Source organism: Muscardinus avellanarius (genome assembly GCF_963383645.1).
Source record: "Muscardinus avellanarius genome assembly, chromosome: 20".
Lineage (NCBI taxonomy): Eukaryota > Metazoa > Chordata > Mammalia > Rodentia > Gliridae > Muscardinus > Muscardinus avellanarius.
In genome coordinates, this window is record NC_137806.1 from 3093067 (window position 1) to 3121052 (window position 27986).

The 27986-nt window shown below is 38.0% G+C and overlaps 1 protein-coding gene across 1 annotated transcript in view; it reads left to right on the forward strand.

Moving 5' to 3' along the window:
- The window catches only part of PLXDC2 (plexin domain containing 2), a gene marked incomplete at both ends in the record, with an annotated part of 432850 nt that overhangs the window by 219618 nt on the left and 185246 nt on the right, over positions 1 to 27986 (forward strand). The window contains one exon of the mRNA XM_080716877.1: positions 16613 to 16682. Within this exon, the coding sequence (XP_080573003.1) occupies positions 16613 to 16682 (70 nt within the window). The remainder of the gene's footprint in view (positions 1 to 16612; positions 16683 to 27986) is intronic.

Below are 27986 nucleotides of genomic sequence, written 5' to 3' on the forward strand. Positions count from 1 at the left end.
CGGTTATGATACCGATTTCCATCCTACCTACTATATGCAGTAGATTCAAATGAGGTATTATGGTGGTTTGTAATGACTGAAGTATTTTAATAAATCTAACATTAATTCACCTTCCTATTATTGTTAATCTTAGGTCACATGTGAGGTTTTTATTTTATTTATTTATTTATTATTATTTATTTATTTAGTGTGTGTGTGTGTGTGTGTGTGTGTGTGTGTGTGTCTGGTACCAGGTATCGAACCCAGGGGCATTTTACCACCGAGCCATACCCTCAGCCCTATTTTTTATTCTTTATTTTAAAACAAGATCTCACTAAGTTGTGAGGGGCCTCACTAAGTAGCTGAGGCTGGCCACGAACCACGATCCTTCTCTCTCAGCCTCCCAAGTACTGGGATTACTAGCATGAGCCACCACACCCAGCTCACATATGAGTTTTAAGATTAGTTTTCTATGCTCATATTATTTGATAGTCTTTTTATGGAAAAGAATATCCTGTTTTTTTTTCCATTCAACAAAATAAACATCATCAGAGTAGCGGAGTTTTATTTCTGTGTATGCTAGAGAAATGGGGTAGTCTACCTAAATATTATGAATTTAGTAACCTCCTTTTTACTAATAATTACATAACTAGCTACATATCACTAAACCTTTAAGTCTCCTTTGTTATTTTTCCTGAATCTAGAATCAAATTTTAGACATTGAGAAGACTTTGAAGAATCTTGAAGGTAGATGCCTAATGAAATGCACAGTGATCAGTTTTTATGCATGTGACAAACCTTATTTTCTTAAAATAAGGAATTATTTCTAGCCTGTGAAAACTGTCATCTTTTTCTTTCTTTACTGAAGATGCTCTGCTAAAATACTAATAGGACTAGCAATGAAGCCCCTTCAGTAGCTCTCAATTAATAGGTTGCCAGAAATTCCTTATCATGCATCAGCTGAGAATGATTGCAGTGTGAGGTTTAAGTATAAAAAGTAGGCCATTTGTCTGATTCTATGGGGGCTAAACAATGGGGATGAACAGGGTACCATAAAAAGACATTCTTGGACCCTGTATTAATGGGCATCAATTTATGTAGCTTTTAAAAGAATTGAGGAATCACTAAATGTGATAAAATATGAAAAACTGATGAATCTTTATAAAACACAGAGAGGACCTCACTATTTTTTTTTATTTTAATTAGAAATGGCTTGCAATTTAAAAGTAAGTGTGTGTGTGTGTGTGTGTGTGTGTGTGTGTGTGTGTGTGTCTTTTGCGGTACCAGCGATTGAACCCAGGGTCATTCTACCTCTGAGCTATACCCACAGCCCTATTTTTTATTCTTTATTTTGAAACAGGGTCTCACTAAGTAGCTGAGGCTAGCTGGGAACCTACAATCCTCCTGCCTCAGCTCCCAAGTACTGGGATTACAAGAGTGTGCTACCACGCCCGGCTTGGTGTTTTTTGTTTTTTTTTTTTAAAGAAAAATCAGCAGAGGAGGATGAAGAGTTAAAACTGAACTTAGTCTAAATTGTACTTTCAACCCGTAATCGAGTTGTGAATTATTTAATCACCAGTGAACCTTGCCCACTGTGTTTTAAATCTAAACATGTCAGTTGAGAGGCATCTTGATCAAGTGTTAAAACATGTGACTTGGAAGCAGACTTCCTGGACGCAAACTCTCACTTTGCCGGCTATTAGCAGGGTAACCTAATTATGTTATTCTTTCTTCCTTTATTACTTGCCTTAGAGCATAACTAGAAATAATAAGAACACTTACCTTCTAGCATTGTCATCAGGGTTCCATGATTTAACATTTATAATAATGCTTAAAATGGTGCCTGGCACGGTGTTAAAGATGTCTGTTACAATGATCGTAGTACTCATCCTGCAAATATTTATTTTTAAGCAGTCATTATTCACTGACTGCAAAGTATAAAGCTTGTTCCTCAAAGGGAAAATTGTAATGGACGAAACCTAGGCTGAGCCTTCCACGCTGTAAATGATAAACTCATAGGAATATTTTTCTGTCCTGCCCTCTTTGAGGATCACTGGTCAAGGGAGTCACAAAACTGCCATAACCTCCAGGTGTATCGAGGCAGAATAGAGGTGTTGCAAGTCATTGCTCTTAAAATTTTTTAGCTAGCAGTCACCTCTACACTTCAGTTTTGTTTTTTTTTTTGTTTTTTTTCATGGAAAATTTTAGGTTATGCAAGTACTACCAAGTAAATAAAGTGAGTAATCCTATCCAGCAAAGAATCTCTTCATCCTTCTAGCCAATCTTACACTTGTCAATGTTTCCTTACTGCAGTTTTTAGAGTTTGAAAGACCATTTACATAACCCAGAGCATTGCTCCCAAATGCAGTCTAAAGGGGCAGCCTCAGCAGCACTGGGGTTATGAGAAATGCGGGGTTCCAGCCTGTAGTGTCCTGCTCCTGTAATCGCTACTCAGGAGGCTGAGACGGAAGGATTTTATGTCGGAGGCCTATCTCAGCAACGTAGTGAAACCCTTTTAAAATAATATTGTTCTGGGGGTACAGATCCAACCCCTCTCTTTGCCCCCATCTCAATCTGAATTTTAGCAAGAGCCCTGAGTGATTCATCTGCAGGCTCAAGTTTGAGAAGCCTCGAGAAGCCCCTGCTAGGCTTCTAGAGCAGTGGGGAAATCTCAAGGTGATTCCTTCTCGTTCCGACTCTCCCTCCTCTCTCCTCCAAGGGGTCTTGATAAAGTCCTGCTGCGCTTCCCCTTGAACAGTCTGACACTGAACTCTACCCGAATGCAAATATTCCCATTTCTCTGCTTGCCTCTTTGTAGTGAGGCACGCTACCAGAGCCCCAGTGTGAGGTGAGAAGGCCCAGGAGAAGGGGAGCTCCTGAATCTCAAATCCAGAGGAGCCAGCGCTACATAAAGTTTACATTTTATTTTGAAGTTTACAGATATTCCCCTGAAGAGTGTCATTCCACAAGTGTTGTTAATCAGACTCTCACTTCTGAAAAAAGTGCTGAAGCAGTTAGAATTTCAGACTCAAAATTCAATTCAATTGATGGACTGTATTTCTAAAAGACTAGGCAGTTCCCTGCCGGTATATTTGCATATTGATTAGCTCCTCTCAATGAACATTTTGATCTTTTAATTAGGTTTCTAATATTTTCACTCCCCAGATTAATGACCCATGTCCTGTTGGCTCCTCCTGGGTGGGAGAATTAGTTAGAATTCCATTTTTTGAAAATCTGACATGATAATATAAAAGACTTATTTATTTACTTATTTTTGTGGTACTGGAGATTGAGCATAGCGGCATTCTACGTCCGATCCTCACCTCCAGCTCGATTTTTATTCTTTATTTTGAAATAGGTCTCACAAAGTTGTGGAGGGCCTCACTAATTAGCTGAGGCTGGCCGTGAATATGTGAACCTCCTGTCTCAGCTTCCCAAGTACTGGGACTGCAAGCGTGCACCACCACGCTCAGCTGATAAAATCATTATTAAATATACTGTGCACTGCAAAATTTTATATTGGACCATGAGAGGCTCATTTATGGCCTGGAGGAAGGATCTCACTTGAGGAGAAGTTTGTGCAGTCCAATATATATATATATATATATATATATATATCTCCCTATTCTGTCCTAGCTAATATTGGATTGTTGTAGAAACCTATCTGCTTAAACATTTTCTGTCCTTGTATCTATACAGGCATGCATCACTGAGCAAAGAGAAATGTGTCCCTAGGCAATTTTGCCATTGTACCAACATCATAGTGTACTTACAAACCATGATGGCTTAATCGTAGGGGGCCACTGCTGTGTATTCAGCCTGTGATTGATGAAATATCATTATGTTTCACTTATTCATATAATTCTGTGTGTGTGTATGTGTGTGTGTGTGTGTGTGTGTGTGTGTGTGTGTGTGTGTTTGTACAGACAGACAGACAGAACTGAGCATTGAACCCAAGGGTGTTCTGCCTCTGAGCTATACCCATACCCATTTTTTATTTTGAAACAGAGTCTTACTAAGTTGCTAAGGCTGACCTCAAACCTGCAATTCTCTTGTCTCAATCTCCCATATACTGGGATTACAGGCATGCACCTGGCTATATGACTTTTATAAATTAAAGATATTTCAGTTATTTATCTTGATAGAGAAGGACAATTACCAATGAGGGTTTAACAAGAAAATCAATATTTGGGAAGTTTAAGACAGGTCTTTGGATCTATCCTTGAAGAAATGAAAACATCCGGTTCTCAATGTGGTACTAGAAAAAAGAGGGGCGGGTAATGCTAGGCAGGTCATTTGGTGAGAAGGAGCCCCTGTGTTGCCTCCAGGTTCAGGTGGAGCCCCTTTGCTGTGGCCCACCCATCATGCCATGGCCCCACCCAGCCAGGAGCTCTGTTGGTCCCATCCCTGGGCCTCTGTCCATTTAGTTTCAGAAGACTGCTCTGTGCCTCTCTCAGGTTTTCTAGGTTTCTTTGTGTGGCTTTAGCCTCATGCAGTTGAGTATTTCCTAATTATATTGTATTAATACTATATCTTATGGAAATAAGGTGAGATATAGGTTATCTGGGGCAATTGGGCAGTGCTTGAATTAGGATTGAGAATGCTCCCTTAGCGTTCATGGACAGCAGTATTGGAGGTGGGCTTGGTTGCTAAAGAGGGGTCTTCTAGGGGTGTGATCTCAAGGATTATATATTGTCGCTCCTCCCCTTGCTCTGACTTGGTTTTGGTCTCTGTGATGTGAGCGCAGAGCCCTTGACCCCTTCTCTCTCCCCGCACCATGCCCTGAGCTCCACAGACTATCCAGCCTGCCATGGACTGAACCACTAAAGTTTCCTGAACTGTGAGCAAATAAATTGTCCTTCTAAATTGTGGTAGTCAGATTACTTAGGTTACAACAGAGAGACTGCTGTTTGAAGCAGGCAGGTTTTACCTTCTGGTGACATCCCTGTGACTTTCCTCATTTGACTCAGCAGACACCTGGGCGTGTCTTCTTTGGGACCCGTAGACAGCCAGGACCACAGTGCACATTGGTCAGTTGTTATGTCTGCCAAGAACAAAGACATGGATGTCTGACAGTATTAAGGGCTCTAGGCAGAAAACACAGTTGATAAAGGCCTGTCAACAGGGAGGAAATGAATCACCTAGTATAAAAAGAAAGACAGAAAAATGTAGTTTTTGAGACTCAGTTTGGGAGTGAAACATTATCTGGATTGAAATCTTCATTTTACTATTATTTTTTATTATTTGTCTTTATGTAAACATATGTTTTGAAATAATTTTAGGCTTATAAAAATTTGCTTATAAGAAACTCTTAAAAAAAACTTTTCAAGAGTTTCTGTATCTTGAATGGATTGGTGTCATTATCGTGGGGAAGGGTTAGTTACCATGAGAGTGGGTTTGCTCTAAAAGCAAGCTTGGTGCCTTCTTGATTTCTCTTTTTTGGACACTCTTTTGCCCTTCTTCTTTTTATCATGCGATGATATAGCAAGAAGACCCCTACCCCCAGATGCCAGCCTCTTGATCTGGAACTCTCTAACTCCAGAACTGTAAGAAATAAGGCTCTATTCTTTACAAATTACCTAGTCTCAGGTATTCTGTTTTAGTTGCACACACCCATGGAGATACACATGATGACACTGTATCTCCTTACGGTGATGTTAACTTTCACTGCCTGCTTAGGGTGATTATTATATAACCCGAGATATCATTTCATCACCGTAAAGTTACGGTTTTGCTATTTAACTGATACCTTGTTGGAAGGTGACCTGGAACTATACAAACATATACTTTGCATTTTATCATACTTTTGCCTACTAATTTTAGCATTCATACTTGCTAAATATAGGCAAAATAATTAGCAAGATGTCTGTTTAATAAATGCTATCCCCATTCTTCTGACATCTGCAAATGCAAACATTATTATTATTTCACTATCCCCCAAATTAAAACATCATAATATCACTCAGAAATGTAATGTCTAGTTATAAAATCAGTTCTATTAGAAAATCAACTTATCTTCATTGGCTTAATACCTTGAAAGGGTATTGTGATGATATATTTGTGCATTAAAAATAGCATATTTAGAGAGGTAGCTGCTATGACGGACACTTTCCTGTACAAATCTCATATTAACAATTATTAACTCGATGCTTATGAAGGTACAGGAATTATTCAGCCATTTGATCCTCTTAATAGCTTTTTAAAGAAATACCTTGATATTACAGGTGAACAAACTATGGCTCGAAACATTTAAATGATTTATGAAATCACAGAGCTATTAAGTACAATGACTAGAATGTAATTTCAGTTCTTTTTGATTCCAACATCATTCTGAATTATTCAAAAGTTAAAAAAGAATGACTGAAAACTTAAAAATAAAGTTCCATTTCCTTCTTTTAAATGAAGATTGTAAAATATGTGCCATAATTAGTGAAGGAGTAAGACTAAGACTGCAATGATTTATCCTAAACATTTGTAGGTGAATGAATTTTATGAGGACTTTATTTGGTTTCAAGGAAGTTAGCTCATTGTTACAGGCATTTTGAAAGAATATACCCACCAAATTAAGTCAGATTTATTATGATCATCAAATGCTTTGTCAGTCATTTTTCTATTTGTAGGAAATATAAATCTTACTAAAAATAATCCAATATTACAAGAAATATTCATGCCAACAAGGCAAATACATTTTTCTTAAATTTCACAATTCCTCCTAAAGTTCACACCTGGCATAAACAAATGAAGAGAAGATAATGTGACTTGGGATTTATTTGCTCTACTTTTTAAAATGGATCATGGAAAAATGACATACATTTTTCTTTATAGATAATATTAAAGATATCCCCACCTATCTGACATTTTCAAGTGGAAAATATGCCCTTCAAAAAATTATACAAATGACTCAAAACAGGATAGTAAAATATGTGTGTAAAAATAAACAACTAGTCCACTATTTTGAATGTGTAGAAACTCCATATAGGCTTTAGATTCGGTACTATTATGAACCTTAGAGGTCAGCAATTATTAAAATTTTAGTTGCCACTAGTTTCCTTCCTTTAAGCTGCAATTAGCAGGATCATACCCTGTAAATATGAAGGATGAATATTTGGGTTAACCAGAGCAATATAGCTTTGTTACTGCATATAATATTACTACACTAATGAGCTTTTATTTTGTCTTTAAAATGGTTTTGAAGATTATGAGTTTTTCCTCTCTAAATTCTTAACTCTTGAGTATGTATGTGGTTCTTACGGACTGAACCTAGGGGCATTCGACTCCTGAACAATACCCCCAGTCCTGTTTTATTTTTTATGTGTAAACAGAGTCTCACTCAGTTGGTGATAGCCTTGCTAAGTTGTGCAGACTGACAGTAAATCTTTCTATCTCTGTTTCCCAAGAACTGGGATTACAGTTGTGGAACACCCTGCCTCCCTAGATTCTTAACTCTCGTTAAGATGTTCCTAGCTTCAAGGTTTGCAGGCATTGATGAATTAACTTATCTCTGTAATACAGAAGATGTTAAATGAGAAGAGGGTACATTTAGGATTATAATATTTGTGTTGTTAAAAGAGATTTAGTAGAGATGATAATGATTGTCTAAAAACCAATAGCAATAGACAAGCAGAAAACAGAGGAAGAAATGTGGGCACGCTTAGAAACTAGGTGTATGGCCCTCAATGTGTCTGATGGCGTCTCTTGGCAATAGAAATTTCAATGGGATATGTGCCAAGGAAGTACCATGTGCTTTTAAAGGTCACAGTCACGAGTGGTTGTGGCTGCCGCACACTTACACCAAACCACCTGGATCTGTGGACTTCTCCCAGCTCTTGAAAACACGCTTCCTAAATTTATACTCTGCCATATGACAAAGTAATACTTCTGCTTGTTTCAAAATTATAATTTCTCTTCTTTACCATATGACAAAGTAATACTTCTGCTTGTTTTAAAATGATCATTTCCCTTCCTTTGCAATATTTAACCACTTTCCATAGAGCAAAGATATAGATTCTTACTTTCTTAAACTGTCAAATAAAAGAAATTCAGTTGCTTTTATTATACTTCTCACATCTTTTAAAATTTCACTTCTGAGCTTTAAGTGCTTTCTTGTTTCGTCGGTGTTAGGGCTCAAACTCAGAGTTTTGGACTTTTATTTTGTATTTTGCTCAGACCCTTAATCATTTAATTGAGCCCTCATATAACTACTTTCTTCATTTTTAATTTATCATTAATTATTTCTTAAGGGATGAGATCCAAGATAACAGTGTCCATGGTAGACTTTTCACACCATAGTTTCAGAATGAAGTTTTGTTTTGCTTATAATTGGTTTTTTGTCACAATTCCCAGGGCATATTATCCTTTTGGTGACAGAAGAGTTCTTTGTCCCATACAGGACTTGAGATCATTCTTAAATTGTTATATTACATATTTAGATGATGCATAACCAATTAGTGACACAGAAAGTTTTCTCAAAACTAACCAAAATAGCCCTTTTTTCTATGTATGTATGTATGTATGTATGTATGTATGTATGTATGTATTGGTGGTACTGGGGTTCCTGGAAACCCTTCTAACTCCGGGCTACACTCCCAGACCTACTTTATACTTTTTATTTGGAAACAGGGTCTCTTACTGGCTTAGAACCTGTGCCATCCTCCTGTCTCCGCCTCCCAAGCGCGGGGATTACAAGCGTGCTCCACCACGCCCGGCTTTCTTTGTATTTATAATCTGCATTGGAGGCACTGGCTCACCATTCATCCAGCTAGAAATCTGTGTGTTAGTCTAGATTCTTCTCTCTCATTCAAACTTCGTGTCCAATGATCACGAAGTCCTCCGGTTTTGCTTTGACCCTCTCTTCCTTTCCGCTTTAGGTAGTGTCTCCTGAGGAATTCACTCCAGTGCCCTGTGCGCTGGGTCATTGTCTTCTCCTTCTGCTCATTCGGCATGATTGCATTGTTTACCCTTGAGTGACGCTGTCCCCACCACTGAAGGCGGTGAGCAGAACTTCTTCGCTGTCCTACCCAAAGCTCAGTGTCAATGCCTGGTATATACAAGGTGATAAATAAACGATTGTTGATTGGCAACTGGATGAATGAATGAACAAGTCAACCTTTCATCCAACTTCCCTTATATCTGCTTTCTCTACCATATGGAGACACAATGATCCAAATATTCGGTAACAATAATATCAAATATATAATATTCATTTAGTTTCGAGGTGCTTCATGGAAGTTCAGTGCTCAATTGTTCATTTATGCCTTTGTATCTGTGCATACGCTATATGTATATATATATATGCTGTGTGAATATGTATGTTCTTGGGTGAGATTAATAATTTTCCAAACTTTGCCTTTACATATGACTCATCTCTGTCTTACTCTCTTCTTGATAATTGAGATCATGGCTTTTGCCATTCATCAAACCTAGGTTCAAATTCCAGTTTTCAAAGCCAGGCGAGGTGGCATAAGCCTGTACTCCCAGTACTTGGAAGGCTGAGACCAAAGGATTGCAGATTTGAGGCTAGCCTCAGCAATTTAGATCCTCTGCAAGGTATGAAATCCTGTTTCATAGTAAAATAAATAAATAGGACTAGGGGTGGATCTCAGAGGAAGAATGATGCTGGGTTCAATCCACAGGACCACAAAAATCTAGTTTTGCCCTTGATACTAGTTCTCTATAAGAGGAGTAGGTGGCAAAAATCATTTCCCATTCTGTTGGCTCTTGATTGAGGTTCTTGATAGTTTCCTTTGCTGTACAAAAGCTCTTCAGTTTAATGCAATCCCATGTATTCATCCACCTTTTAATTTCTTGTGTCTTTGGGTCTTATTGAGACCATTTTTATCTGTGCCTATGTGTTGCAGTGTTGGACCTATGCCCTTTTCAAGGAACCTCAAGGTCTCTGGTCTAATTTCCAAGTCTTTGATCCATCTTGAATTGACTCTTATGCAGGGTGAGAAAGTGGGATTTATTTCTATTTTTCTGCATATGGTTAACCAGTTTTACCAACACCATTTGTGGAACAGGCTATCTTTCTTCCAGTGTATATTTTTGGCCCGTTTGTAAAAAACCAATTGGCTGTAAGTTGTCAGATTTGTTTCTGAGTCTTCTATTTTCCTTTATTGGTCTATGTATCTGTTTTTGTGCTGATACCATTACTGTTTTTATTACTATGACTTTGTAGTATAAAGTCAGGTATTGTGGTTCTTCCTGCATGGTTCTTGTTGCTGAAAACTACTATTCTGGGTGTTGTTGTTGTTCCAAATGAATTTAAGGACTGATTTTTTTCTCTGTAAAGAATGACGTTGGTAATGTAATGGGTATTGTGTTGAATCTATAGATCACTTTTGGAAGTATGGCCATTTTGATGATATTTATTTTACCTATCCATGAACATGGAAGATCTTTCCATCTTCTAAGGTCTTCTCTGATTTCTTTTTTCAATGTTTTATAATTTTCTTTGTAGAGGTCTTTTATCTCATTGGTTAAGTTTATTCCTCAGTTGTTTTTTTGTTTTGTTTTGTTTGTGGTATATCCTGAGTAGAAGTGTTTTCTGGATTTCTCTCACAGTGGATTTATGGTTGAGTCATTCTTATCCACTCTGATTCTGAGTAAATTTCACATTAAAATTATTATAATGTGAGCCTTCTCAGCTGTGTTCATGTGCATAGAGAATGCTAGGGGAGAGAGCTTGGGAACATGTTACTTGGGTTAAAAAGTCAGGGAGACTCTAGGACCTCACACTGCAGCCTCTGTCTGTGCCGTGTTCCATACTGAAACTGAGGGAGATTGTTTCCAACACACCTGCAACTTCCGAGCTCCAGTACCATCTAGTCTTTTCATCTCAGGTGCACGGGGATAGCCAAAGGAGGAGGGCAGTTGAGCAACCCCGATCAGCGGTGGGAGTTGGCAGTAAGATGATTCTGAGAGCTGTTTTCCCTCCTGTTTCTTAGAATCTGCACAGGGACTGAGGCTTGGAGTGCTATAATGGTAACACATCCTGTTATTGGTTTTTTCTTTATTTGTCTTACTTTCCTCATGTTCTTAGCCAATGCCTTCTAGGATTACATTCCAAATAAACCATTTTTTTTCTACATTTTTTTATTTGTCTTGGTTTCTGGAAAACTCAAACTAAGCCAAGACTTAAAGAATATGGAAGGAATGACTGTCCAGGGCTGAGAGACCAGTCTAGGGAGGGAGATGCCATGTGGAAGTAACAGAGTCAGCCCTCAAGAGTAGCAGGTATGGGAAGGAAACGCTGTCCTGTGCAGCTGAAGCAAAGCGTAAAAGGGAATGTTTTGAAGAGGCAGGGGAGTTGGTGGTGGATCTTAAAACTCATTTTAAGTAAGTTGATATCATTACTAGGGACAATGGAATTCTAGACTGAGTGATTTAAAGTAATTCAAGGAGAACTGGAGACAAGGCGCATTAGGGGAAGTTATTTCTAAAATCATGACCTACACTAGGGAAGACAGCCAACGGTGACTGTAGAGAAATGTGTGGATTTCAGAGCTGTATAGAAGGCAGCATCTTCCTCAATGCCATTGCTGTTCTGTAGCAGGGTAAGGCAGACCACAGTGATGACTGTGGTAAACTGACCATTTAAATAGGAAAGCATGTCAATCATTGATGTCGCTTTTTATTTTTTAGTGGTGCCCAGAATTGAACCAAAGGTATTCTACCTCTGAGATACATTCCCACCCCTACTTAATTTTTTATTTGGAAACAGAATCTCAGTAGATTGCTGAGAGCCTTGCTATGTTTTGAGACTAGTCTTGAGCCTAGAATTCTCCTTCCTCAGCCTCCCATGTACTGGGATAACAGGCGTGCTCCACCACATGTAGCAAGGTATTGTTCTTAAGGAGAGTGTGCTTTTGAATTCTCTTTGAGGGTGTGTGTTCTTCAAGAAAAAAGTCTTTATGTAGGTAGGTATGTATCTTAATCTAATACCAGATATATTTAAATATTAGCAGTAGCTAAGAAAACTCATGTTAGTTTCCTCTAGTTCATCCTTGGTGGTTATTGATGGAGTTAATGATGGCTATTTACACACAACTGTGTCTGGCAATGAGAGTGCTTGAGGGTGTGAATTCGATCAGCTAACTGGTGAGCAAGTAAACAAATTAGAATGATGGAAAGCGATATACTACAGCAAGCGCCTTTAGGAAATTATTTCTGATCTCTTCTTTGAGATGGATGGTTTTGCCATAGCACCTTTTGTCTTAGTGTTGCTAGTGACCACTTGTTTGAGGAGCACAGTGAGAATGAGGTTTATTGTTGCAGTTAGCCAGCACAAAAGAAACCGTTCATGAAGATGGCTTTCATTAAAAGGGAAAGAAGACCTACTCGAAGGCCACTGTACAATTCAAATGATTAATTTCATGCCTAGTCATTAGGAATCCCTGATGATTAAACGAAAGCAATCATTTGCAAAATGGAAAATTGGGAGAAGCTATATTCCAATAGATATCCTTCTCTTTTTTGTTAATTTGTATGTTGACAGAGATATAGAGTAGAAATTGTAGAATTGTAACATGAATGCCTATAAGGAGCTTGTACTCACTTCTGGGATCTAAGTCAGTGAATTTCTTTTTCTTTGGATTTTCTTTAAATTTCAGGTTATCAGTATATAACTAATAATACAAGCACTTCATATCACTCTAAGCATACAAAAACTAGGATTTTGTAAAATTTTGTATTGTGTTGTGTTTTAAACACTTAAGATATTATCTAATTATTTCAATATTTTATATTATCTCAAAATATATTATTTTGAAAATGCACATTGTACATGCACCTACACATATGAATATTCTTTTTATTTTAAAACTTACTTTTATCGGTGCATTGAATCTCATATCATGATATACTTCAGAGTGATAGGGACATACATGCACACAGTAATTGGTGAGCATTCTTTTTTAAATATTAAGATTCAGAGACTTCCGGGAAGATGGCAACGGAGCAAAACGGGGCTTATGAGCCCCGCTAACAACCAATCTCTATTACCACAAAATCAGCACCTTTCATAGCCAGAAAACACCATCAGCAGAGAAACAAAAAAATGTAAGTTTAAGGGACAGAGAAAAAGAGGGCTGGAAAAACGAGACACCAGAAACCAGACCGCAGTGCTGCAGCCGGAGCCATGGCGTGAAGCGGCGGGCGCCATTTTGCCTTGCAGCACCAGGCTCCAGGGAGGAGGGGAACTCATAGCAGAGCTCAGAAAACAGAGAGGAGATACGCTGGCCTCACGCCCGAGAACGCGGCAGCAGCGCCTTACTGCTGGCGGCGGCGGCGAGTTCACCGGACGGCACCAGACCAACTCACTCAACAGCCCACCAACCTCCAGAGAGGAGCGGCGGACAGCAAGCTGAGGTGAGCCTCTGCTGAACAGCCGGGCGGGATTCAGCAGATTTCTCGGCGCAGTGGGCAGCTAAAGCTCCCAGGGGCTGGGCTTAGCGCACCCTGAAGGGACTCAGATTGGAGTTCAAAAACAGAAAAGAAATACGCCAGCCTCACGGCCGAGGGCGTGACAGCGGCGCCATATTGCTACCAGCTGCAGCAGCAGCGAAATCACTGAGTCCACGACAGCTCCATCTGCGCACTCAACAGTGAGTCAAAGTGCGGCCCCTAGAGGAGAAATCATAGTACTGTACTCCCAGGGACTTGACTCAGTGGGGGAGTGGTGGTTGCAGAGATATTACACCATAAGAGAACGCCCAACCTGGCACCCCCCCATGGTCTAAAGCAGCCTCGATTGACTCTCTGGGTCTGAGACTCTGCGATACAACCCAGTAAAGGAGTAGTGGGGACTGAGATACCACAGACTCGAGATCCACAGCACCTTAAGTGAAGTCATAGTGACCCAAGGGAAGAACCCAGAGAAGGCACAAACTTCTGAAATCATGGGAAAGAGGAATAACAATGGAGCAATGAATGCCCACAACCCCACAACATCAGAACCTGATAAAACAGAAATTCAGAGATTTCTAGAAGATCAAATCAGGAAAATAACTGTAGAAATAATAGAGGTGTTTCGAAAAGAATTCAGAGAGAGCCAAAGAGAGATAAAGGATGCAATTAATGAAGTAAAGGCCTCAATTCAAAGTACAAAAAACTGATTCGACCGACCACATGGAGAATAGAATCTCGCTCCTAGAAGATGATCATTCAAAAAATGAACGCATAATTTCTAATTTAGAAAAAAAAATCCGACAGCAGGAATCTGACATTGAACAAATATGGGCCCATTTTAAGAGAGCTAACCTAAGAATAATTGGAATAGAGGAGAGAAAAGAAGGTAAAACCAAAGGGATTAACAATCTTTTCAAGGAAATAATAGCAGAAACTTTTCCAAACATAGAGCAAGAGATCGATACATAGGTCCAGGAAAGTTATAGAACTCCCGTTAGAGAGGAGCAGAGAAGAGGATCCCCACGCCACATAATTGTCAAAATGACCAATGTGGAAGCCAAGCAGAGAATCTTAAAGGCAACAAAAACAAAGGGCCAAGTGACATTCAGAGGCAAACCAATTAGAATCACTCCAGACTTCCCAAACCAAGTCATGAGAGCCAGAAGGGCTTGGAGTAACATATTCCAAACTCTGAAAGAAAACAACTTCCAGCCAAAAATTTCCTACCCAGCAAAACTTTCTATCAAATTAGATGGGGAAATAAGAAACTTCCATGACAAACAGAACTGAAGGAATTTATGCCTTCAAAACCAGCACTAGAGAAAATACTCAAAGAGATTAACTACAAAGAAGAAATGGGTAACACACACCAGAACCCGAGAAATAAGATTTTCCATCCAACAGACAACTAAGATTGGTTATCTGTGGAGATTCATTATATATGTTAGTCTTTTACCTATCTCTAAATTGTATTGTTTGCTTTTATTGTTGCTAATTTTTAGGATTTCTAGTTGGAATATTAATATACCTTCAGATATAGCATTTGGAAATATTTTATCCCATTCTATCAGTAACTTTTAACTCAACTCTGTTTACATTGTCTTTGGATATACAATATTTTTTATTTTTTTAGGAGTTTGTATACTCTTTTGTTGCCTGTGCCATTGAAATCATACCCAAGAAATCACTGCCAATTTCAATGTTGTGAGGTTTTATGACCCAGATTTTCTTCTAAAAGTTTATAGTATTGAGATTTATCTTTAGATCTTTTATCTATTTTGAGTTAATATTTGTATATGTGTTAGGGAAGGGTCCAATTTTATTCTTTTTCATGTAATTATTATTTTTCAACAATATTTAGTTAAAAGATTAGTATTTCCTCCACCAAATATTCGTGGAAACCTTGTCAAAAATAACTTGACAATATATGGAAGAATTTATCTCTAGGCTTTTATTTAACTCCAATGGTTTATATATCTGCCTTTAGAACAGTACTACACTGTTTCAATTATTGTAGCTTTATATGGTTTGAAATCAGAAAATATACATCTTCTAGCTTTGTTCTTCTTCGAGATTGTTTTGGGTATCTAGAGTCCATATTCCCTATCAAGATAGATTTTTTTCTGAAAAATAAATAAATAAATGTATGATAGCTTCACCTAAAAAAAAAGAAAAAAATATTCTCTGGTAAGAAAGAAAGCAAAAAGAAATATTGAACTGTTATCTTTTAGTCATCAAAAGCTTGGTATCAGACAAATGAAACTGTTTTGTGAGAGTATCATCGTCAATATTGGATAAATTGCTATAAAACTAGATGTCAACCACTAAGCCAAGCATGGGAAGGAGGGATGGGGAGGGAACAGGGTGGGGATTGGGTGGGGGCTAACTGGGCAATGTGTGCATGTATGTCTACGAAAGTATTTTCTTTATACCATTATGATGTATGAATACATTGCACCAATAAAAAAATTTAAAAAAATATTCAAAGCTTCAAAGCCCTTTTGAGATAAGAGAGGGCACAATTTATAAATAAACTCTATGTTACTCCATTTTCCCTCATGCCAAGTAAATATAGCTTTCTAGTAACCAGTTTTATTTATCCTATAACTCTTTTTTTGCAAAAATAGACAAATTATGCTGAATCTGGAGAACTTGTTGCATTGAAAAAATAAAAAATGTCTTCAGGTTTATATTTCTAGATGCAAGACAATTTTCTCCCATGAAATGTCCGTTTATTGTGGGATGTACAGGAAGCAAATTGAATCTGTAGTAGTTTAAAATGAAATCTTTTGATTTTAATTCACTGAATCATCATGAATATGTGACATATTTTACTATATAGGGGAACTGGGCAAACTACAAAGAACCCCCAAGTAAATTATTCATCAGATTGACAGATCTGACTATTCACTGGAAATCAAATATGCAGTTAGCAATGGTAGGGAGAATAGCTTGAATTAGGTTTAAATTTTCAGGTAGTTCTTACAAATTAGGAACAGATCAACAATGCTAACAGCCCAAATTTATTCCTTCATATACTTCAAACATTTAGATACCAGGAAAAATATTCTCTAGTACCATCCAGAGATCATTTTTTAAAGGTCAACTATAATAATAATGGGGTAGAAGCATTAGTTTTTGTTTTTGTTTTAAGGGAAAGACTGTTCGTGTCACATTGATGAATCTGCACATTACTGATTTTCCTCTCCACTGTTGTTCCTTGCAGAGGGTGAACTTGTCCTTTGATTTTCCATTTTATGGCCATTTTCTACGTGAAATCACTGTGGCAACTGGGGGTAAGTGCTTTTCTACCATTAACTATAAATAATCTATAGTTTCAGTATAAGTTATGAATGTTAATTTACTCCATATTTCAAGAAGGAGGATCATTAGGAAAACTAATAGCAAAGTCATGAGTACGAACAAAATCTAAGGAATTGGAAAAACTTACAAAGTACAATTTTCAGCTTGGATTCACCTCTGCTTACCTTCTAAATTTTTATTCCTTTTATTGTATGGTAAGATCAGACTACTGGAATTGAGTACAAAAAATGTTCTAAGGAGAATTGGTGATGTATTTTTATTTTCTCTTACTCTATATAGTTGATAGATATAGATATATAAACTAAAAAGGGAGATAGACACAGAGCCATATGCATATTGCCTTAAATCATTTATTTCTGTTAAAATTACCTATATTGACTGACAACTCATTGGAGAGCCCTAAAAGTAAAAAGCTGAAATCTAGTTTGAATATTTAAAGCTTTGCTCTTTTCTACAAATGTGGAGGTTTATTTAGAGGTGAGCAGTATCTTAGCAAAGCAATTATCATTCTTCATAGCATTTCCCCAAAACTGAGAGTATGTTAATCCTAAAATGCCACTCACATAGAGAAGCAAAAATTCAGAGGATGTGTCCCTATAGGCTGCAGACTGAGAGGAGAGAGAAAAGAATGAGTATAAAAAGAAAAATAAAGGAGCCCTAAGCAAAGAAAAAAGTGAAAGAAGAAAAGGAAATCCATAGGGATAAGAAAAGGCCATGAGAGCCTACATCCAGAGCACACAGACCAGAGTCCCTTCCTCCACTGGTCCCGTTGATGTTGTTGTTGTTGTTGTTGTTGTTGTTGTTGTTGTTGTTGATGTGTTGATGTGTGTGTGGTACTGGGGATTGAACACAGAGGCATTCTGCCTCTGAGCTATACTCCCAGCCTTTTTTACTTTTTTATTTTGAAACAGGGTCTCACTAAGTTTCTGACCTCTAGCCTGCAATCCTCCTTTCTCAGCTTCCTGAGCAGTGGAATTACAGGCATGATCACCACGCCCTGCCTCTGATCTTCTTATTAGTCTTTTAAATAGTATGGGAACCATATTGATCATTCTTGCCCTATTTTAATATAAGACATAGACTTAGAAGATAATATAGGGCTCAGGAAAACAATTGTAATAAGAAACACCAACAAACAAAAAGGTTTTGAGCACCTATTTAAGGTCACAGAAGGCCAGGCACTAGCTCATGGTTATGCTCGTGGTCATACAAGGTGAGGCATGAGCACATGGTCACAGGGGACAAAGCAGAAACGCGAATCCTTTAGAAAATGCAAAGGACAGTGAAGCTCAAACAGCCATGAGAACCATTTATGACTTTATGGAGAAGTGATTGTTTAAGGTCTTCATTGAGGGATGTCATAGCATCTATGGTTTTTAGAGAAGAAAGAATAGATCCAAAGGAGAATATTCTGAGAAAATATATAGAAGAGGATATGGGTTACGTTTACCGTTTAGGAAAATGTGATATATTGAGATTAAAAAAGTAGGCTGGAAAAATTTTACACAATGCGTCATGGGTCACTTTTAGTCATTAGTCCTTAAGTAGGTAAGTAATAAACTCTAAGAAGATGTCAGGAAGATGGTGCATGTCTATGCATGCCTATAATCCCAGCAGCAAGCAGGTGAATCATAAATTGAAGGCCAGCCTGGGCAACTTAGTGAGACCCTGTCTCAAAAAATATAAGGCTGCAGATGGTAGAGTACTTATCTTACAATTGTAAGCCTTGAGTTTAATTGCTAGTACTACCAAAATAAATAAATAAATAAATAAATAAATAAATAAAAAATAAATAAAAAATAGAAAGGTGATGATGAGAAGGAGGATTTGACATTTTATGATAATTTATAGCATAAAAGCACTGGAGTTAGTCCATTTACTTGGAAGAATAGGGCAGTTGTTTGAAAGGTTTGGCGATAGTGTTTCTACAAAGCAAGAAGGAATGAAGCTGTTGACAATTATGAACCAAGCAGAGGAGCTCATGTTAGTGAAAACCAAAGGCTTCAGTTATGAAACTATCACATTTTGTGTGGAAAAAGGATTATATGCATATCAGTTATTCACAAGGACTACATCTTTTGAGTTCACTGTGTCCCAGTAAGATGACCGGAAATATGGTTGAAGTGTTGAATGCAAAAGAGAAAGACTGTCAGGTGTGGTTGCACACGCCTGTAATCCCAGTACATGGGAGGCTGAGATAGGAAGGAAGATCACAGGCCAATCTCAGCAATTTAGCAAGGCCCTCAGCAACCCAGCGAAACCCTGTTTCAAAATTTTAAAAAGGGACAGCAAACCTGAGAGTTGGACTCAATAAGCCATGCATTATATCACATCCTCTCGTGTTTTTAAGGTATGATATTAAACATGGTGTTCTCGTTATATGGTTATTAGGTATGTTTTGTGACTTTTAAATTGCCAATGTTCCATTGAATTTTTAAAAGTGAATTCTTAGTCATGTGCTTAAAACCTGTACACACAATGGAAAAATTGCATTTTCAATACCTCAAATCATTTGATCTTTAAAACCTATGTCAATGATTCAGCTGCTATGGATTAGGATGTCTTTTAGTAGAGGCTTGGTGACCTCAGTGGATGACCATATCTACTTTGCTGCTTCAATTCAAACTGGCTTTTCCTTTGAAAAAATTAAAAACCTGGCATCTTGAATAATCTGCATCTTCTTTGATGAACAGAGGAATGCAGACACTCCTTTTTTAATTTAAATATGCTAACTTGGAACTTGCATATGCAAACCTCTATGTCTTGTTTCAGGAAGCATTGCTGAGATCATGTAGCCATGGGCCTAAGTTTTCACAGAATGAAACCAGAATCTCCTGGAGAAGTGGTCAGCTACATCAGGAGCTCGTGTGCACTTTGTGGTTCATTCATTGAATCAGTTCTGAGCCCCTTTAACAGGCACTATACCAGAAGTTTCAGTATTCACTGAAAGGATACACTGTGATTCTCATGTGGGGCCTTAGAATCTAAGAGAGGAGGATATGACATCAGTAAACAGTAGGGGAAGCCTGACTATGGGGACTGAAGGAGCAAGAGGTTGCTCAAGAAGGAGAGGATTTTTATTGAAACAACCAAGAACAGGTTTGCAAGAGAACTAATTCCGGCCTAAAGGAAGGTAGAATTTTAGTAAGCAAAGAAGCAATTTGGAAAAATGGTAGAGAGGGAAGTTTCATTCTAGACAAGAAGATGCTGAGCTAAATGACAGTGCTGAGCCCAGCTGGAATATGTTTGGAGGGCTGGCAAGCGAATCGGTGTATCAGTTTATCTCCAATGGGAGGTTCAACTAAGAGGCAGATGCAGATGGCTAGAGCTAGGTAGAATGCCTTGAGCATGGGGAATTTGGATGCTATCTGCAAGCCTTGGGCTTCCTAGAGTAGCTCCAGCCTGACCTGACAGTGGGGGCCAGGATAGGGAGAAAGACAGGGAGGCAGGAAGATGAGGCTGCACCTCTTCTGGGGTCCTACAGGGGAAGACTAGAATGAGCCAACGCCAGGCCCATCCTCCTAGTTCTGTCATCATTGTGGTTGGGAAGGTCCAGACCAAAGGATCCAAGAACGGTTTAGATGACTTGATGGATCCCTTCTGCGATCGACTAGGTGTTAGGACCAGGCAGGCCTCTTTGACAGATAACTTATTGGCCTTTCACATCTTAAATAGGTCATATATTAACCATGGAAGACTTAAAAGAAAAAAATAGAAGTCAGGCTAAATAAAGTTGATTGTAGGCAGCTTGGTATTTCCAAGTGGGCCAGGGTTGGGGTTTTTTAAGCAGGAACACACTGGTTTCTGTTCTGTTGACTGTTGATTCTTTTTGTGTCTACAAATTCCTCTTGAACCTGGTTCTACATTGGATATGGGAAAGAAAAAACAAACGCGTCATGCTGAATTCAGGCTGTGCAAATAAATAGAGCAGATACTTTAAACCACGGTCTCTCTCATCTAACCTCTGCTGTGCCTTTTCCCATGTCCTTTTAAAATCTCTCTCTTTCTCTTTTACTCCCTCTCTCCTCTCCACACAGACATACATTTAAGACTGAAATTAACATCAAGATAATGCCTTGTTCATGGATCAACACAATTTCAAATCAGAAAGTAGCTTAGAAACACAGACATATACATAATTCACTGTGGCCCATCTTTGTATCGTATGTATTCATCATGAAGAAACTTTTTAACTAAAAACATAAATTAAAGCCAAACATCAGCTCATTTATTTACAAACTACAAAACCAAGGTGTTTACCTATCAAGCATTTTAATATGCAGAAACCTCATCCACCCAAACAAATAATGTACAAAATGAATCAGAAATGCCATCTTATTTTCTGGCTCACTGAGAGTAGAATTTGAAAAGCATTTCTTTATCTTTCCATTTAAAGAAATATTTCACAATACAAACATTTCAGGCATCACAAAACTAATCCTCCATGCATTTCATAAGAATATTTCCAGTGATGGTAGTACTAAGATGTGTTAGCATATCTGTTTGTTTTCTTTCCAAATAAATATTTTAATTGCTTCTTTTTGTTATGATGGTGTTAATGTGATGCTTTAAATGATTCCAAATGTAGAGTTAAGATTAAAACTTTGAGTCCTGGTTACTGTGGCTGATATTTTTTACCCAAATCCATCAGGGGTGCACATGACTCCGGTGGGGTAGGATAGAGAGGTGGGTTAACTGCTACTTTAACTAACAGGAAAGAGAAGAGATATAGTTCTTCAGATACTTCTGGTCCTAACACTTATGTATGTAGACAAGTAGCGATTCATAATTAAAATAATGTATAGAATTGCAAGCAGTTGGGTGTGAGATTAAGAATGAAAGGTGAAATGAATTAAAAAGATGATATGAAAAATATGTTACCTCCTTTCATTAGAGGAAGGATTTACTCTTCTGTGCTCCCCGTGTAAATTTCTACTTGCAGATTTCATAAGAAAAATGGTTTGAAACATTAGATCTGTCTTCTTTCATTTGCCAAATAGTAAATATTAGAATAATAAAATGTTCATTAAGTAATAAATTTTTATATCAGAAAATCTAAGACGTGAACATTAAAATAGTCAAAACAGGCAGAAGTACGATATAAATTGTCCTTTTTCTGCTTCTTTTTCTTTTTCTTCTGGATTTCTAATAGTAATATTTTAATTATAGTTCCAAATAATAGTTCATGCTTTTTAAAAGTAGTTAATTAATAGCAGGAGTAAAATACTTTTTAGCAGGAGTAAAATACTTTTTAGGTGAGAAAGAGAATTATTTACTAATCAGGATGATTGGTTTCTACCAGCGCCATCTTCTTTCAAGTGTATAAGCTTATGAAACAGAACCTGATGAATCCATTAACTCTCTGAATCTAGGGAGAAAGTGGAGTTATTTTGTCTTTCTAAGTTATCATTAACAGAGAGCAGGCACTGTGATTATTTGGAGACCCAAGCACAAACGGAAGAAACTGACGTGATAAATGTTGGCCAAAGCGAATCCATTCCAATTTGGTTTCACCAGTTAAATGCAACCAGTTCAGATCTCAAAGATTTCTGGACAGAAGGAGAAGTCGTGTCTTGTCTCATCTATTATCTGTACCTGATTCTCTGGGCCATGCCTCCAAACACCTGAGAGCTCTTCCTAGCCATCACCAGGATACTTCACTCTTCCCCAGACTGTCTGTTGCCAGCGGAACATTCAGCAGATCTGCCAACGTTACTACATTCTTTCCCCCGTGGCTCTATGAAGTGCACATTTGCAAGCATCTTTGTTTCTACTGTTTCTTGACACATGTTGTATTTTATTAGCACTACTCCCTGGAGCTGGGAGTGGGAAGTGTAGTTAGAGATTAGGGCGATAAAAAGATGCAGAGAGAGGCCACCCAGGAGCTAGAACCGAAGAATAGAAGAAGCTAGCAGCAGAAATATGGCTAGGATGAAGAAGGATAATTATATATAAACCAAAAAGAGAAGCAGCCTCCATGGTAAATAAGTCATGACTGGGGGAAGCTGATCCGCTGAGATGAGGGTTTGGGTGAAATGCAGATTTCTGCGGCTCATCCCCTCTCATTGTCATAACAACCTTAGAAGAATCCACTTGTCCCCAGTGCTCAGTGTTTGCTTAGGAACATTCGTCTCTGAAAACCATCATTCATTTTCTTCCTGTGGGTCCAGGCATTATTGGAAACACTGGCAGCAATGTTTTGTTTGCATCCTTTCCAGTCACTGCAAAATAATTCAGATAAATCATATTATTCCACAGATGCTTATATATATATATATATCACTCAACTGAAGATAAAGAGAGTCTAGGTATTTTTAATTAGGAAAACACATGGCAGATGCTCTGACCCTGTTGTATCCTGGAAAAATAAAGACATTGTATACAGTGGAAGAGTGACATCAGACCCTGGCCACTTCAACAATGAGTGTCAAAGAACTCCCTCCATCTCTATGGAGGCCAGAAATTGAACCTCATTTTCTTGGAGAAGCAGTATGGCAGGTTAAGATAAACATTCTCAACTCAGAACATGGAGGTTCACAAACCAAGTCAATCGTAGCTGTGTAATCTTCAACAAAATTGCTTAATATCTCAGGTGTCAGTTTCCTTATCTATAAAATAGAAAAATAAAATTACCTACTCATAGAGAATTTTGTGAATGTTAGATTAATATGTTATTGGTACAAGTCTCATAGAAAATGCTACATAAATAAATCCACATGTATGTTTATTACTATAACTATAAACTTTTGCATATGAATGTTTATCCCCTTTCAAATGCTTTATCTATAAAGCTATTCTTGTCAAATTAGTTTGTATATTATTTTTATATAATTTATTAGATCTTCCTCCACAAAATCTAAGAGAGAACTCATAGGGTATTTAAGAAGTTAACTCATTGTCGTGCCCAACTGTTTCTTTTAAAGGCTGACTCATCCATTCATAATGGGTAAATGTAGTAATATGTAGATATCCACTTTATCAAGATAATTATCTCTACATGTAATTTAAAATCACCTGTAGTGACTGCCCAATTATGAAATTTTGTGACTCTGGAACTCTGGCTGGAAATCTTTAAAAATGGAGAATTTCTGTGGCACATGGCAGTAGAATCATAAGTTTTTAATCTTATAGTGATATTATAGGCTATCACTAGATAACAGGAAATATTATAATTATTAGGCCACATATGTCAGTATGATTCTTATTATATCCTCCTTATAACAATAATTTTAAGAACAAGTCATCAAGGCACAAAGGTAGCCAGGGATAAAATGATGGAGATAGGATTTGTACTACCCTGGTGGGCCCCAGGTAGGCTGTCTTAGATTTGAAATTCATTTAATGGCTAAGAATTCAACTCAAAAAGTCAAGGAAGGTCCAATACCAAATATAAAATTAAATGTTCACTAAATATATGTGTAAGTATTTGCCTTTGAGTTAGGAGACAGATTTTCAGCCACTGTTTCAAAGCTACATTTATCTGCAGTATAATTTTCCTAACACAAAAACTAATCGGTTAAATGCAAAGTAGTTCAATTTTATGTTATCGCTTAAAACGCTATAGCTCTGGAGCTGAGATATAGCACTAAAAAAGCAATAGGTCTAAACGTTTGGCTGGCTGATTCTAATGGCCTTGTGATGGGTTTGGATGACTTTCTTGATTTGACTAGCCTGAGGCCTACTGAGAGATTTCATTTAAACTGTTGGAATTATTGTTCAATTGAGAGATTTCTGCTGAAAACAAAGAAGTTGGAAAAAAGTGCCCTTTAATTGGTTTATTATCAATCCTCAGGGCTACATTAAAAAATAAGCATTCTTAAATAGAAAATTAAGAGAATTGGGAGCAATTATATTTTGCAAAAAATAGTGAGTGTTCAAGAGCAAAATTTATTTAATTTTTTAAAAATTGTGGTAAATTATACGTAGCATAAAATATCCTATTACAATGACTATTTCTGAGATTTTAGGCACTGAGCTATGACAAAAAAGAATATTTGTTTCTCTTGATTTCCTTCTTTTCCTACTCCCTCTCCTCTTCTCTTCTTTCTTTTCCTCTTTCGCCTCCTCCCTTCTTTTTTCTCTTCTTCATGTTTGGCAATTTTTTAAGTAATTTATTAGTTTTCTCCAAAATACCCTGGAAATATAACTATTCCCCACCCTTTATACCACACCAGCATATTCTTGCAAGCCAAATTTACTATATCTCAATAATTAAGGACTGTTTTAGAAAAAAAAATTGCTCTATATTAGATGAGATCTGATAAAATTGGTGTTATCATTATCATTTAGAAACCAGGGAGTCCCAACTTCTGTACAATTTAAAAAATAAAATGCATGGAATATTAGATAGGTAGATTATTAAATGATCATATGTTAAATAGAGAAAAGACACTGTGATAATAATTAATTCATAAAGTCATAATTATACTTATGGCAATTCTTTAGAAATAAATGCTTAGCAAACAGAATGGGAGGAAAAGTAAATTCAGTCTGTTTTAGCATGGATTTGCTAGCTTCCAAATGTTTACTTGAAAAATGTAGTTTTGGGGGCTTTAGTTTGGGGGGTTTTGTTTTGTTTTATTTTGCTGTGCTGGGGATGGATCCCAGGGCATGACAATAAGAAGCTCTTAGGACTCCAGTGTTTGGGCAGCAGGGAAATGCTTGTGGGTTTGACCTTCCTGGAACCCATTAGCTTCTCCCAGTACAGATCTGGGAACGCCCCTCATGGCTCTGCTAGGGGAGTACAATCACTGGGAAAGCCCCCAGTCTGCCCCAGAGCAAAGGCCTAGTCTTCAAGGGAAAGGCTTTTATACCAGGTGAGATATGGTCATTTCTCCCACCTGAGGAGCCCCTTCAAATCTTCCTGGTTCACATAAAGGGAGAGTAAAAACACAGGGTCAACAGGAGTGGAGGCTTCAAGGTAATAAACCAGGAATGCTCTATTCAGAGAAGGTAGTGAGAAGCAAGGAGATTAAATGATTCCAATAAGCCGGACGTGGTGGCGCACGCTTGTAATCCCCGCGCTTGGGAGGCGGAGACAGGAGGATTGTGCAGGTTCGAAGCCAGCCGCGCTGGCTTAAAAGATCCTATTTCCAAAAATAAAAAATAGGTCTGGGAGTGTAGCCCGGAGGTAGAAGGGCTTCCAGGAACCGCAGTACAACCACCAAAAAAAACAGATTCCAATAAAACACCCCTTGGAGTGATACAGCCCAAAGATAAAGGTCCACTTAAGACCACGGAACCCACAAAATCAAAATGCAAAGAGAAAAAGCCAAAGAAAAAACAAAACACAACAGAACAACTAAGAGCCGTAGGAAAGCAATAATTAACCATAATTGGAGTATCCGAAGAGGAGAGGAAGCTGGGTGCAGTGGCGCATGCCTGGAATGCCAGTACTTAGGAAGCTGACAGGAGGATTGCAGGTTCAAGACCAGCCTTAGTAACTTAGCGTGAGCCTCAGCAACTAAGTGAGACCCTGTTCCAAAATAAGAAGTAAAGTAGACGGGGGAAGGGAGCATGGAGCTTGGGGGCAGAATACTACTCCTGGGTTCAATCCTCAGTAGCAAAAGCAAAACAAACTAACAGTAGAGAAGGACCAAACAGACGAACTATTTGAAATAATAATGGTGAAGAATGTTCCAAAATTGACAGGCGCTAAGCCAAAACATCTCAGAAAAAATCCTATCAGGAAACAACCAAAACCATGTCTAGGCATATTATTTTCCAACTGGGGGGAAAAACAAATCTTGAAAAAAGCCATAGAAAATGCCTTCCACTTCCAAGCGCTTGACCAGCAGTCCCGACGAGCATCAAGGCCAGCCATAAGGAGAGTGCCAGGCTTGCAGCTGAGAGGAGCCTCAGGAGACAGGACGGCGCGATGGGGTACCATCCCTGGGATCCTGGAACGGGGAAGGAAAGTGAAGTCAAACTAGGGGCTTTGATTAAGTTTAGGTAATGATTGTGTTACAATAATATTTCATTCGTTTTTGGCAAAAGCAGCGTGTTCCTGTAAGGTGAGAGTCAGTGTGGAGTCCATGGACTTCACACTCTCCGTAACTTTCTTTTTTTAAAATTTTTTATTGGTGCATTATATTCATACATCATATTGGGGGAAAAAAACTTGTGTGTACAGACATGTACACATCACTGATTTAACCCCTACCCAATTCCTACCCCATTCCCTCCCCACCCCGCCTTCCCTCCCCATTCCTCCTCCTCTTGTTTGGCTTATTGGTTGACTTCGATATGTTTAAGTAAATTGTGTGTTTTAGAGATTTTCCTTCTTTCCCCCTCCTTTCTCCTCCTTTAGGTTGTCTTGATTGTACACAATGGAATTTTACTAAGCCATTAAAAAGAAAACTCAATTACATCATTTTCTCTGTAACTTTCTATACATCAAAATTTATTCTAACATTCAGCATTCGGGAGGCTGAGACCAGAGGATCATGGTTCGCGGACAGCCTCAGCTACTTAGTGAGGCCGTCTGAAACTCAGTGAGACTCCGTTTCAAAATAAAGAATAAGAAAATAGGGGAGGGGGTGTAGCTCGGAGTTCAACTGCCCCTGGGTTCCATCTCCAGACCCGCAAAAAAAAAAAAAAATTTATTCTAAAATAAAAAGCTTATTTTAAAGAATTGAAAATACATAAATGATACATTCTCTCACTCCTAAGGTGTAGAATGCAAATTAAACTACAAGGAAGTATTATTTTCACTCATGTGACTTAAAAAGATCTTTTCAATATTGTTTGTGGTGCTGGGGATGGAATCCAGGGGCATTCTACCTCCCAGCTACACCTATTTTTTTATTTTTTATTTTGAAACAGAGTCTCACTGAGTTGCAAAGGGCCTCACTGTGTAGCTGAGCCTGGACAGGAACCTGCAGTCCTCCTAAGACTCCCAAGTGTTGGATTACAAGCATGCACCACCACACCCAGCTTAAAAAGATTTTTAAAAAGCAAATTTGTACATTGATATTTTGGAAAAGAGGTTCTCAAATATTGCCAATGAATTCGTTATTATCTATTAAAACACAAAACTGCATGATTGACACTGTGATTTCTGCTTCTGAAAATGTACACATGGATAAATTGAAAGCTGTATATAAGTATATGTACACAAAATACTAAAACCCCCAAATGTCAACTGCCAGGATGTCCAGGTCGAGTCAGTTAGTATGCATCCATAGCTTGGAGCATCATGCTGACTTCACACAGAACGAAATAGTTGTGTGCTCACCGAAGAAAGTGAGATGCAGCGCGGTGTCACACGCGTTGGA